The sequence below is a fragment of the Nomascus leucogenys genome, chromosome 22a (genome assembly GCF_006542625.1).
Source record: "Nomascus leucogenys isolate Asia chromosome 22a, Asia_NLE_v1, whole genome shotgun sequence".
NCBI classification, from domain to species: Eukaryota; Metazoa; Chordata; class Mammalia; order Primates; family Hylobatidae; genus Nomascus; species Nomascus leucogenys.
Genome location: NC_044402.1, coordinates 13848830 through 13860928, shown reverse-complemented (window position 1 = coordinate 13860928; position 12099 = coordinate 13848830). Strand labels below are relative to the sequence as shown.

Genomic DNA, 12099 nt, shown 5'->3' with positions numbered 1-12099 from the left:
TTGTAAGCACCATCCCACAATGCTCCATACACCAATGGCCAAAGTTCCAGCTGAGAGATTTTCTATCCTCTTCCCAAGTCCAGGTAAACCTCTTAGGCCTCTGAAGAGAGATGTCACTAAAAGCCTTCACGGTGAGCAGACTGAGAGGCTTTTTTTAAAGGGGAGGCTAATCCCATGGCCACAAAGTTCCTGCCTCCTGGCATCTCTGGAGCTCTCAGGGAGAAAACAAATAAATGAACAGCTGTAGAGAGAGGGTCTAGCAAGACAATGGCTCCCACCGGTGCCCGTGGGAGGTTGGGGTTTCCCCACCGGGGACAGGAGGTGGTAAGAAAATGTCCACTGTGCGAAGCCACTGAGTGCAAGTTCAGACAGGACAGTACTGGCAAGTGTTAGGGCTGGTGGCCTCAGCCTCTGGCCAGGCGCTGGCCCCTCAGAGATGAATGAACTCATTCCACCCCCTCACCACTCTCAGCTGCTTCTGAAGAGCAGGGCAACCAAAATGCTTCTGCCCCCCTGGGGTTCTCACTGCCCTTTCCTGCCAGCCCTTTCCAAATGCCCTTCTGAAGCTGCTGAGGGCACACAGGGCCCCACTCCAACCTGTCGGACAAGAAGTCTGGGCCCCTGGTTTTACTCTCAGCTCTGCTACCACTTGGCTGCGTGACTTTGGCCAAGTTGCTTAACCTTTTTGAGCCTTGATTTCCTCCTCAGTGAAGCAGAGCCACAAACACCTGCCTGCTGACCTCACGAGGCTATTTATTATTTGAGTTCAGTGAGATGAACAGACGTGACAATGCTCTGAGCGTGCAAAGCACTCTTCCACACACGAAGAGTCAGGATTACAAAAGCTCACTGGAGTATGCGATGCCTTGTGCTGCCCATGGGCCCTGCGGATGCAGCATCCCAGTGGCCGAGTGCCCATACCCAGGCCTGGGTGCTGGGCCTGCTACTTTATTATGCTGTGGACTTGGCACTGCCCGGTGTATTATCTGCTCTTTGTCACACACCTGTTCCTCAGAGGCCTGAAAGACGCAGGCGCCTTTTGGCTTGGGCATGGCTATGCCTCAGGAGGTACTGGGTGCACTGTGCCAGCCTGTGGCTGGCACCTCCAATCCCAGGCCTTGGCACAGAGAAGCCTGCATCTGCCCTAAGCCGCTTATCACAGCAGCAAGGGAGCCAGGCGCCCCCTCCTGCTCCAGTGGGAAGGAAGGGCCCTTGTTTATCCGCTTCCTCAACCTCCTGGCCTGGCGTCTACTCTCGGAAGAAAATGACCTCTTTTGGCATGACGAACACAGTCCAGACTTCTTGGAACAATTAGCAGAACAAGCTTTGGAGGAGAGACTTAGAAAGAATCCAGGATCAAACTCTTTAACACTGATGCCTTCCTATTTACCGATGATTTAGATACAATTAAAGTAAAGGAGACTTAATATCCTCCAAACTCGATGGCCAGGAGTCTGCCAGCCAGAACTCCAAGGGTGAATGAAACAAGGAAATGGGCCCTGCAAAGCCTGAGGTCTCCAGACAAAGACCTCATTCTGTGTCTGCAGCACTGCCTCCAACTCCAACCTGAGCCAAGCAGCTGCCAGGGGCTGGAGGCCTGGGCCGGGAGCTGGAAGTTGAGGGGGAAGTCGGGGGCCAAGGCAGGATTTGTGCTAATTCCTTGGGTCTTAAGTCCCCCATTCACTTCCTGAGCAGAAGAAACTTTCAGATGGAAACCACAATAGGCATGCAACTTGTTTTTCTTACTTATCAGTATTTCAAATGATCATGTGAAAACCAGAAAATGCCTTTGTTTCAGTCTGGTTTTGTGGGGGCATGCTGAGTAGCAGGAGACAGTACCACCACCACCAGACCCTTTGCTAAGGAACAGGCCATCCTGGCACAGGTTGGAGGGAAAAGTATAGCGAGAGGCCTCAGAATTGCCCACGACACCCCTGCCTAGCATGGATGTGTCTATTTTATGATTCATGAAGGGTCAGGGACCCTGACCAACCCTCCTCAGGCCTCAGGAACTGAACTTAGGCTATAGGACATGCAACCAAATTTCTGATTAGGCAAGAAAGCTAGCAAGGCTACTTCTGGGTAGCAGACACAGAAAAGAAGTGAATCCGTGAAACTACACTCCCAGCCAGTGGAGGATTGAGGTCCTACCCTCAGCCATATTCAGAGCACTTTTTGAGATGCTTCACATAGCGAGGTTCAGGTCTTGGTTTTCTGTAGTAATGGGGATGGGTGGGCAGTGACAAGGAACAGGAATATACTGTAGCAGCAGTGTTTCCCACAAACATAAGCTGCCAGGCGCTGAAGAAGGCTGCAGCTAGTGTCTCATATCATGTCCAAGTTATCATGCATGTCACATACCTTGGCAAGACCTTCCATCCTCATTGAGGGTAAAACCAGGGTTGCATGTACAAGAATAGGATCCAGGAACATTCGCACAGAGCTGCTGGCAGTAACCATAGCGACATTCATCAATGTCTGGAAACAGAAATGCAAGCAAAGTGAGACAGGTCTCCTCACTCAAAGATGCCCCCACTAGCGTGGCATGATTGCCTTGCTCTTCCCAAACAGGATCATGAACGGAAGCAAACGGGAACAGGAGCCAAGAAAGTGCCTACTGAGTGTCACGGATGGTGATGCTGTCTCGATTACAATGCTCAATCTCCCCACCATCTTTCCCCTCCTCGACCCATCTCAGTCCCATAAATACCTGAACCGATCCTAAAAGTTGCAGAAGAAATTTCTGCTTTGAGCGGGATGTTGGGCAAAACGAGCTCTCCAGTTTTACCCAGCTCTAAGATTCAACACTAAGGTTTATCCAAGATGGACTCTCCAATTTTTCCCAGCTCTAAGATTTAAGATTACCCAGCTCTTAAGATTTATCCAATGTTAAGATTCAACTCGAAGATTCCATGTAGAGGCTCCACTGCCCGGGATTCTTCTTAACACGTAAGAAGAATCCATAGCATCACTCCAGTAGGCTCCTTGCCAGCTGCATGAACGATGAATATGTCCAGCTGTCAGGAACAAGAGCCAGTTAGGCCAGGACGAGCCGGGCAGCATGACCCTGGAGACCCATGAATCCAGTAACATGAGGGCACTGGAATTCACCCTGAATCTCCTCCTTGCACCAGAGTGAACATAAAACTCTGGATAAACACACCTCTTCCAAGCCACAGCTGGCCTTGCCAGGGAAAGTGGCAGCACTGTGGGTGAATGGATCCTTTGAGCAGAGCTGGGCAATGTGACCTCCCTGTAATATGTATCCATCAATGGGGAGCCTGATGTCATTGGGAAAGCACTTCTCAACACCCCAAGCTGATGTGATAATGGGCTGGAGAATTCAGTCCTGTGGGGTAAGGGTAGTGAATGAAATCACCAGCCTCCTGGCAGAGTCCGAGATGGCACCAATACAGGTTCCTGCTGTGACCAGTTGATCTGACTGTAGCTGGAACTGGTCCTTATCCCCACCTCCCCCAATCTAACCAGGTTTCCTCCCTGGTTCCCCCATTCTTTTGGAACCAGGGGCCATCCAGGACTCTGGAGGCCAGCTTAGAGCCTCAGTCTTTGTGCCTGGTTTCTACCTACTGCCAGGAAGGACTCCACCTCCCAGATCCATCTTGATCCCTTCCCTATTGTTCAGCCCTTCTCAGATTCTGTGCCCTGTCCTGTGATTCTGTTTTGTCGGTAAGTCCCGGCTACTTCTAACCTGGCCCATTGCACTGCCCCTGAGTGCAGGGCAGCTCTTGCACAGAGGCCCATTGGCTGTACAGTGGCTGGCCCTGACTTCTTCCCAGAGTGCAGTTGGGCACATCACCAAGGCCAGGCAGGCAGCAGGCGCTGGAGAGGGTACCCTTCATTAGGGGTACCTTGGAAAAAAGGCAGCCCCCGACCCCTCATTTTTCTGCAAAAGTAGCATCTCCAGTGGTACACAGAACAGATAGTGTGTGGCTATGGAACTTGCATTTTGAAAGGGAAAGGCGAGTTTAGCCAGGGGAGGGCAGGAGTTCAGCCATAATTAGGGGAAGTCTTCCTTTCAGGTGTGAATATGAGTGGCTGGGCCACATGGTACTATGCTAGGCATCCATGAGCATCCTTCCCACAGCTCCGTGCTCCCAGGAAGAGAACAACCCTCCCAGGTAGAGGAATGTCCGAGTTGCTGGCACCCCTCACATCAGAGGGTTTCTGTAACAGGGCTAGTATATCCCGGTCTCCCCCTACCACTCCAGCGCCCCTTGTGGTGGGAAAGAAAAACTAGACTGAGACACAGAAGACTTGGAAGTTAGACCCAACTCACTTTCACTTTGTCTAAAATGTTCCTTCTCTTTGAGTCTCAGTCTGCGACGCTATAAAAGTTGGATGACATAATATTCAACATCCTTTCCAGCTCTGAAATTCGACATATTAAGTTCCTGTACAAATAACTCTCTCTCACTGATCTGCTTATGTTCAAATAAGTAGCATCAAATTTTCCATTATAGCAGAGGTTGGTTTGAATGCACAGCGACTGTCATATTCACAGACGCCCGCGTGCAAGCCTGGAAAGGAGAATCTAGCCCATCTAGGCCTCAAGGATGCTTCGGACAGGGCTTGAGGGCAGACCCACTCAGCCTCAATCAAGAAACTTGGAAAGAGGTAGCTTTTCTTTGTTTCCATGATTTTGTTTGGATCTGTTTCTCAGCTCCTCCAGGACTGACTTTCAGGCAACAGAATGGTGTCTTAGAGAATTTAAACTGGCAGGGCCTTTTCTAGAAAACACAGCATAGAAATCACACCCTAGAATTAGAAATTGAAGCAACAGCTACAGTTTGCTATGAATTCACTCACTTGGCTAAACCCAAAACTAGAGGGGAAGAAAGGAAAATAACCCTCCAGTAAAATAAACAGAAAGATCAGACAGCAGATGCCAACTGCAAAGGTGATGACTGACTCTTCAGGAGTAAAAGGGAAGGCCATGGCCGGTGGGGTGGGTGTGGTCGTCGGGGGGGAAGGGCAAAGACAGGGTGTTGAAAGGAACTGATGTAAGATCAGGATCTACTGATCCACATTCAAGACTTGCCACATTTCTGTGACTAAGCAAAAGTGTTCCCTTCTCTTAGCATTATTTCTAACTAAAGCAAAATCATCCTCACCTCTCTCACTTCCTGGCCTGGATATAAACTTCGTGAAGACAGGAACAAAGTCAAGGTAAAATCAAATTTAAAAAATACATCCAAAACTATAGCCCTTAAAAAATATATTTGAGGCTGGGCATGGTGGCTCACGCTTGTAATCTCCGCACTTTGGGAGGCTGAGGCAGGCAGATCACTTTAGCCCAGGAGTTCGAGACCAGCCTGGCCAACATGGCAAAACCCTGTTTCTACAAAAAATACAAATGTTAGCTGGGTATGGTGGCACACACCTGTAATGCCAGCTACTCAGGAGGCTGAGGCAGGAGAATCACTTGAACCCAGGAGGTGGAGATTGCAGTGAGTCAAGATCGTGCCACTGCACTCCAGCCTGAGCAACAAAAAACAAACAAAAAAACAAAACAAACAAACAAAAAAACAGAAAAAACATTCAAGGCCGTGCGTGGTGGCTCACGCCTGTAATCTCAGCACTTTTGAGGCGGGCAGATGACTTGAGCCCAGGAGTTCAAGACCAGCCTGGCCAACATGGCGAAAGCCCTATTTGTACAAAAAATACAAAAATTATCTGGGTGTGGTGGCACATGCCTATGATCCTAGCTACTCAGGAGGCTGAGGCAGGAGAATCACTTGAACCCAGGAGGCAGAGGTTGCAGTGAGCCAAAATTGTGCCATTGCACTCCAGCCTGGGTGACAGAGTGAGACTATGTCTCAGAAATAAGTAAATACATTCAAAAACTATAATGTTGACAAGATGGTGATGATGGCAATTGATTTTCAAGGGTGGTTACACATGTGAGTTCAATAGCCTTCCACCCCTCCCACCCTCCTGGGCAAAGGAAAGCTTACTACACTCAGGAAGCCAGCTATGCCCATACCTCAAAATGCCCCTGGCAACCGTTAACTTCCAAGAGTCCCTGTGACCCCCCAGAGAGCTGTTACCTAAGCATTGGCCTTCCAGAAGCCAATATCCGTCGGTGCAGGAGCAGGTGTACCCGCCTTCAGTGTTGATGCAGATCTGGGTGGGGTTGCACTGGTGGGAATCTGTTGCACACTCGTCCACATCTGTAACACAGACATCGTCCAAAGAATGTCACTCACATCCATCTAGAGCCCTGGAGCCACCAGGGGTGCCAGTGGCTTGCTTGTCTTGGCTGGGAGGCAGTTGATAAGGTCGCTAGGTTATACCCAAGGAGGTGGCAGCACCTCCCTGATGGGCACCTCTAGGAGACACTGACCTCTACTGAAGGCTGAGCTAGTCTGCTCACCAGAAATCCACAAAGGGAAATGGCCAAGAAGGGAACCCTTATCCTCAGGCATCCTTCTGCCATCCTATGCCATTGCTCTCTGAAGGTGCACCACCTTGACAATAACCATTACTTGATTTAGAAAGCCGTTTTGTATTAGGCTTATTCATTCATATGTTAAACAGGGGCCTGCTGCGTACCTACTGTGTGCACAGAACTATGATAAACACCACTGAGAACAAAACAGAAGTGAAGGAAATGTCTGCAGCCAGGCACTGTGGCTCACGCCTGTGATCCCAGCACTGTGGGAGGCTCACGCCTGTGATCCCAGCACTGTGGGAGGCTGAGATGGGTGGATCACCTGAGCTCAGGAGTTCAAGACAAGCTCAGGCAACATGGTGAAACCCCGTCTCTACTAAAACTTAAAAAATTAGCCGGGCCTGGTGGCATGCGCCTGTAGTCCCAGCTACTTGGGAGACCGAGCTGGGAGGATCGCTTGAGCCCAGGAGGTGGAGGTTTGCAGTGAGCCGAGATGGCACAACTGCACTCCAACCTGGGAGACAGAGTGAGACCCTGTCTCAAAAAAAGAAAAAAAAAATAAGTTCCCTGCCAACAGAAGCTGGCAGTCTAGTTGCTTAATGGTATTCACCCATGAAAATCTTTCGGTCTGAAGCTCTCCCGTCTTTGCTCCACTCCAGAGTTCCTGGGGCTAATCTCTGTCTGTCCTCTGCTCAGACAAGTCTCTGTGTGCTGCTCTAGAGCCCACTGCCATCTGTCTGGTGGCATGAAGACACTTATATCCACCTCGGTCCCTTCTTAACTTAGAGCTTCAGAGCACAGATATCGAGCCATATTCATGGCCATTCCCGAGCCATCTGGTGCGGAGGGTCAGTGCTCAAAACTGTTTGTTGAAACTGAAACCTCCTCCTCCCCTTTCTCCTCTGCACCGCACTTTAGGGGAGAGCGCCCAAGATCCTGAAATGGGCCTCCCGATGCCACACTCTCACTTTGACCTAAAGGAAGAGACTTTTCATTAAATATTAATTTACTCCACAAGGATCCACGGTGCCTCCTGGATCTGCCTGGTCCAAAGGACCCCAACACCTTTTCTCCTCGTCAGCCCTGCCTTCGCCTGCACCTTGGTGGGTCACCTTCCCTCCCCTCTTCATTCCTGCATCAGGGTTTGCTCATCTACACCTTTTTTCCACCTTCACCGAATGGACCATCGTGCAGTCAGAAGTGATACTGAAAGCTGCAATTCACTGAGCCTGTGTTATGTGCCTGACACCTACCTTGTTACTTGTATTTACTCTCACATCACCCTGCGAGGTGGGCTCACAATCCCCATTTTACAGATGGGAAAACTGAGTGGAAAGAGCTAATAAGCACCAAACCAAGAGCTGAGTCCAGGCCTCCCTGCCTGCCTGACTCTAAGTCTACTCCGTGCAGGTCTGACAGAGGTCACACCACCCAGGACCAAGAAGATTCAGCGGGGAGCTGGCAGACTGGGCTGAGGGAGGGCTGAGCTTTTGTTGCTTTTTACTGACCCCACTCCCACGCTGTCTGCCTCCTGACACTGCAGATTGCAGACTTGATCATCATCCATTCAGTTGGCTTCTTTGAATACGTACGGTGGGGATGGGGGTGTCTAAGACGCAAAAGTGTAAGCTCCTTGAGGACAAGAGCCTCGTGTAGCACGGGGCTTTGTGCGCTTCAGTAAAACATTCAACTGGGTGAGCAGTGGTCCCTCGGGTTCAGGTGATATGGCCACAAATCCGCCATCAACGCTGATCAGTCCCCACCCTACCCCAAAATGACAGCTGTCCGGGAATCCTATGGAAGTGGCTTTCCCGCCTCTAAACATGAACAACCTCCAAGAACCTGGTGCCAAGATGACGGCAGCCTCCACTCCACCCTGATGTCGAGCATGTGTAGCCTCAGTGGCAAAGACCCAGCCCTGTTCTCAGCTGCAAGGACTCCAGCCTCCCCGTTGCCTCCCTTCCATCCAGCTCTACCCACCGAGCATAGCCTCCCAGGGGAGCTGGTGAATAATGCTTGGCCAGAAGCTGCTCCTGCTCAAATCCACAGTGAAGTCTATGACAATAAATAGTGCTACTATCGGCTGGTGCGTATTTACATTTTCCCAGCAGGGAGTGATGGATGGCAATTGTGTCCTGGGAACAACACTGCCTTAGGAATTTCTGTTCTTTTTCCTGCCTTGGGGGGAATGAAGGGTGAGGGTGACCAACACAGGAGAAGAATCACTGGAGAGGCTTGGTGGCAGCAAGTTCCCAAGCCTCTGTGCTTGCGTAATTTGCGTCCCACACAATGTGCCTGCCAAGTCCTACAGAGAGAAACCAGACGCATGCCAGCAGGCCAGGCTGGACTCAGAAGGGCACAAAGGACCCCATCATGGGCATGTGTGCAAAGTATTCAGGCCGAGAATCAAAATCTTTGAAGTTCACTCTTTTAAAAACTCCAGCACTTTTACTGAACTAAAGAATTAACTCAGCCAGGTGCAGTGGCTCATGCCTGCAATCCCAGCATTTTGGGAGGCCAAGGTGGGCAGATTGCTTGCGTCCAGGAGTTTGAGACCAGCCTGGGCAACATGGCAAAACCCTGTTTCTACTAAAAATACAAAAAGTTAATCGGGTGTGGTGGCACACACCTGTAGTCCCAACTACTAAGGAAGCTGAGGTGGGAGGATCACCTGAGTCCAGGAAGTTGAGCCTACAGTGAGCCGAGATTGCACCACTGACCTCCAGCCTAGGCAACACAGCAAGACCCCATCTCAAAAAAAAAAAAAAAAAAAAGAATTAACTCAGTTATACAACAATTTTGTTTATACAGGTTTTAAAATTAAAGTTTTAACTTTCACTAACTTGTTTAATGAACTGTCCATGGGAAACTATATTTTGAGAAGTCAATAAGTCCCTGAAGTTTTCTTGGGGGGGAGTCTCTCATCTTTATAGCCTCAAAACACACCTGGGGTAATGCTGTGTCCCTGGTAAATGTTCAATAACTATTGAATGAATGAACCTATGAACGGCAAACATCAATCCCTTGCAGCCCCCAGAAAGGTTTTTCCAGCCAACTAGCTGACAGGCCCATTTGGGTGTGTGTACTTTAAAAACAGCCACCACCATGCCAACCACTGTCAGCTTCGCACCTGATGGAGCTGAAACTGGAAGCGTTCACACGGTGGGCTTCCTCTGGGGGAGGCTGAAAGACTCATCACACGTTCCAGCTCACAGCGGAACTTCTTAGATTAAATACATTTGACTTAAATCACAGAAGGAAAAATACATTGAATCACTCCAAGGACATTCTTTGGCAGGGCCTCCCTTTCTGCATCAGTGGAAAAGTACAAGCTATGACAACCTGAGCAAGTGTCAGTATCCTCATGTGAAAACAGGGTCTGCTTTCCTTTCCTGCGCAGTAGTCAGGAAGAGTCCCCTAAGACAAAAGAATGCTGGGTGCATTCAATCCTTTATTCATTCACTTGCTCATTCATTCATTCATTCATTCATTTTTTTTTTTTTTTTTTTTGAGACAGAATCTCATTCTGTCGCCCCAGCTGGACTGCAGTGGCGCGATCTCGGCTCACTGCAAGCTCTGCCTCCCAGGTTCACACCATTCTCCTGCCTCAGCCTCCAGAGTAGCTGAGACTACAGGTGCCCACCACCATGCCCAGCTAATTTTTTTGTATTTTTAGTAGAGACAGGGTTTCACCGTGTTAGCCAGGATGGTCTCAATCTCCTGACCTTGTGATCTGCCCACCTCGGCCTCCCAAAGTGCTGGGATTACAGGCATGAACCACCGTGCCCGGCCCCCATTCATTCATTCTTTATGCTCTGCAGTGGCTGTGTGTTCATGTGTGTGTGTGTGTGTGTGTGTGTATGTGTGTGTGTCCTCCCCAGCCTCCAGGACCTTTGGAAGAGCTGGCATTGAGCATATTCCCTCCCGCTGTATGGTACCAGAAGCAGACTTTACTGAGAGTCCTCTCATCTCCCTGCTCCCTCCTGGGTGCTGTCACCCCAGTCAGGTGCCTGGGCACTTGGAGGATTCTGCCACAGCAACCGTGGCTTGGCTCTCCCCAGGTGAGGCAATGTCTATCTGCTGCCCAGATGACCAGCACCCTGGCAACTGGAGGAAAGCGCTCACCAACTCTCCCAGAACCTGGAAAGGCCCAGCACTGCCCCTGCCAGGAAGAAGTCGTCATCTGCATCAAGCAGCACAGCTCTGCTGATCTTGCAGTCTCACCTGCACTGGCACCTCTCCCTTGAGACATCCACAGAGTGGCCTTCTCAACCTGAAACAACTGCTCACTTAGGAAAGTCATCAAAACCCATCAATATCACCTCCTCAATGCCTTCCAAGGAGGCCATAGACAGAAAGGGCTTTCAGGCCCCAGGACAGTGGCCTACATATTCGGGAAGCTCTTTTAGGATTTCATACCCTTAGCTATGTCGCACATTCCCCAGCCAGACAGTAAGCTTCATGTGGGCAGATATGCAAGGACAAGGGGAATAAAGGCATGTCCCTCAGGCTGGTGTGTTTTAAAGGAGTAAAAGAATATCCTTCAAGTACAGAAAAGATCTTACAAAAGCACCAGATGAAGAAACTGGCCTCAACACATCAAAATACAACTGTCCAACAATCTCGGGGATGACAACATGAACAGAACCTTCCATTCTGACTCATGGACAGCACAGGAAGGGGCCACAGCCCACACATCTGCTGACTGTTCTAGTCCTTGGAGCAGGACTCTGCAGAGGAAGCCAGTGGTGATTGGCACTCCTCTCCTTCACTATATGGAGTTCTCAGACAGCTTCGTGGGTATTACATTGTTGATTTATGCCCATTTTATGTCCTCCCCTTGGGAGTGGGCTGGTTCTCAGAAAACATCACACAACCCACTTTTCTGTCCCATATAAACGTAATGGTTCCAAGTACGATCTTAGTATTAACTCACAGATTATTAAGTAAAATCTCTATAGGCAGTTATAACAGACTTAATATATCACATTAAATATGCATAAATATGTTCAAATATAAATAACATGCATATGTATGACAGCTATTTGTTATATTTGAATGCATATATTATATATATACATGTGTTTACAGTTCAGCATTTATTCCTGAAAGTTGAAAGTACTTTGTTTTCATAACACAAATTCTAACAGAAATAAAATGTCCTTTAAAAACTGTACAAAACAAAACAAAACACTAATGCTTCCCCATGCCCATAGGGAGAACATTTTCTAGGTCATTCTCCAAGCACCAAAGTTTAAAAGAAAAATACACCAACGGGCTGAGAACTCCTCAGAAAAGACTAGCAGGTAAAATAATAAGAACTTTGGGAGCAGACAGAGCTGGGTGTGAATCCAGGCGCCCACATTTGATAACTAAATAAGGCAGGGCAATTTACTGGATCCTTGGGTGTTCTGCAACAGGGCTGATGTAGCCTGCCTCGTAGGTAGATGTGAGAGTTCATGAATTAACAGGAGCACAGGTGCCAGCCTGACTGCCTGGCACATAGCTCCCTTCCCCGGGGAGGTGCTGTTTCTGACAGCTGTGGAAGATAGAAGAAGCTTGGTTTCTGCCTCCTGCAGACGCAGTTCTAGAATTCACTAAAGACACCAGGATGACAGCCCAGGGGTTTCATGGGCTATAAGCACGGTTAGTTCTGTGATTCAACCACAGCCAAAGCCAGGGACTTC

The 12099-nt window shown here is 49.2% G+C and overlaps 1 protein-coding gene across 4 annotated transcripts in view; it reads right to left on the bottom strand.

The window, feature by feature from the left end:
• The window catches only part of FBLN5 (fibulin 5), a 78876-nt gene that overhangs the window by 19562 nt on the left and 47215 nt on the right, over nt 1–12099 (bottom strand). For all 4 annotated transcript variants that reach the window (XM_030802942.1, XM_030802941.1, XM_030802943.1 and 1 more), the window contains 2 exons: nt 6069–6191; nt 2362–2478 (listed from right to left, as the gene is read on the bottom strand). In XM_030802942.1, coding sequence (XP_030658802.1) covers nt 2362–2478; nt 6069–6191 — 240 coding nt within the window. The remainder of the gene's footprint in view (nt 1–2361; nt 2479–6068; nt 6192–12099) is intronic.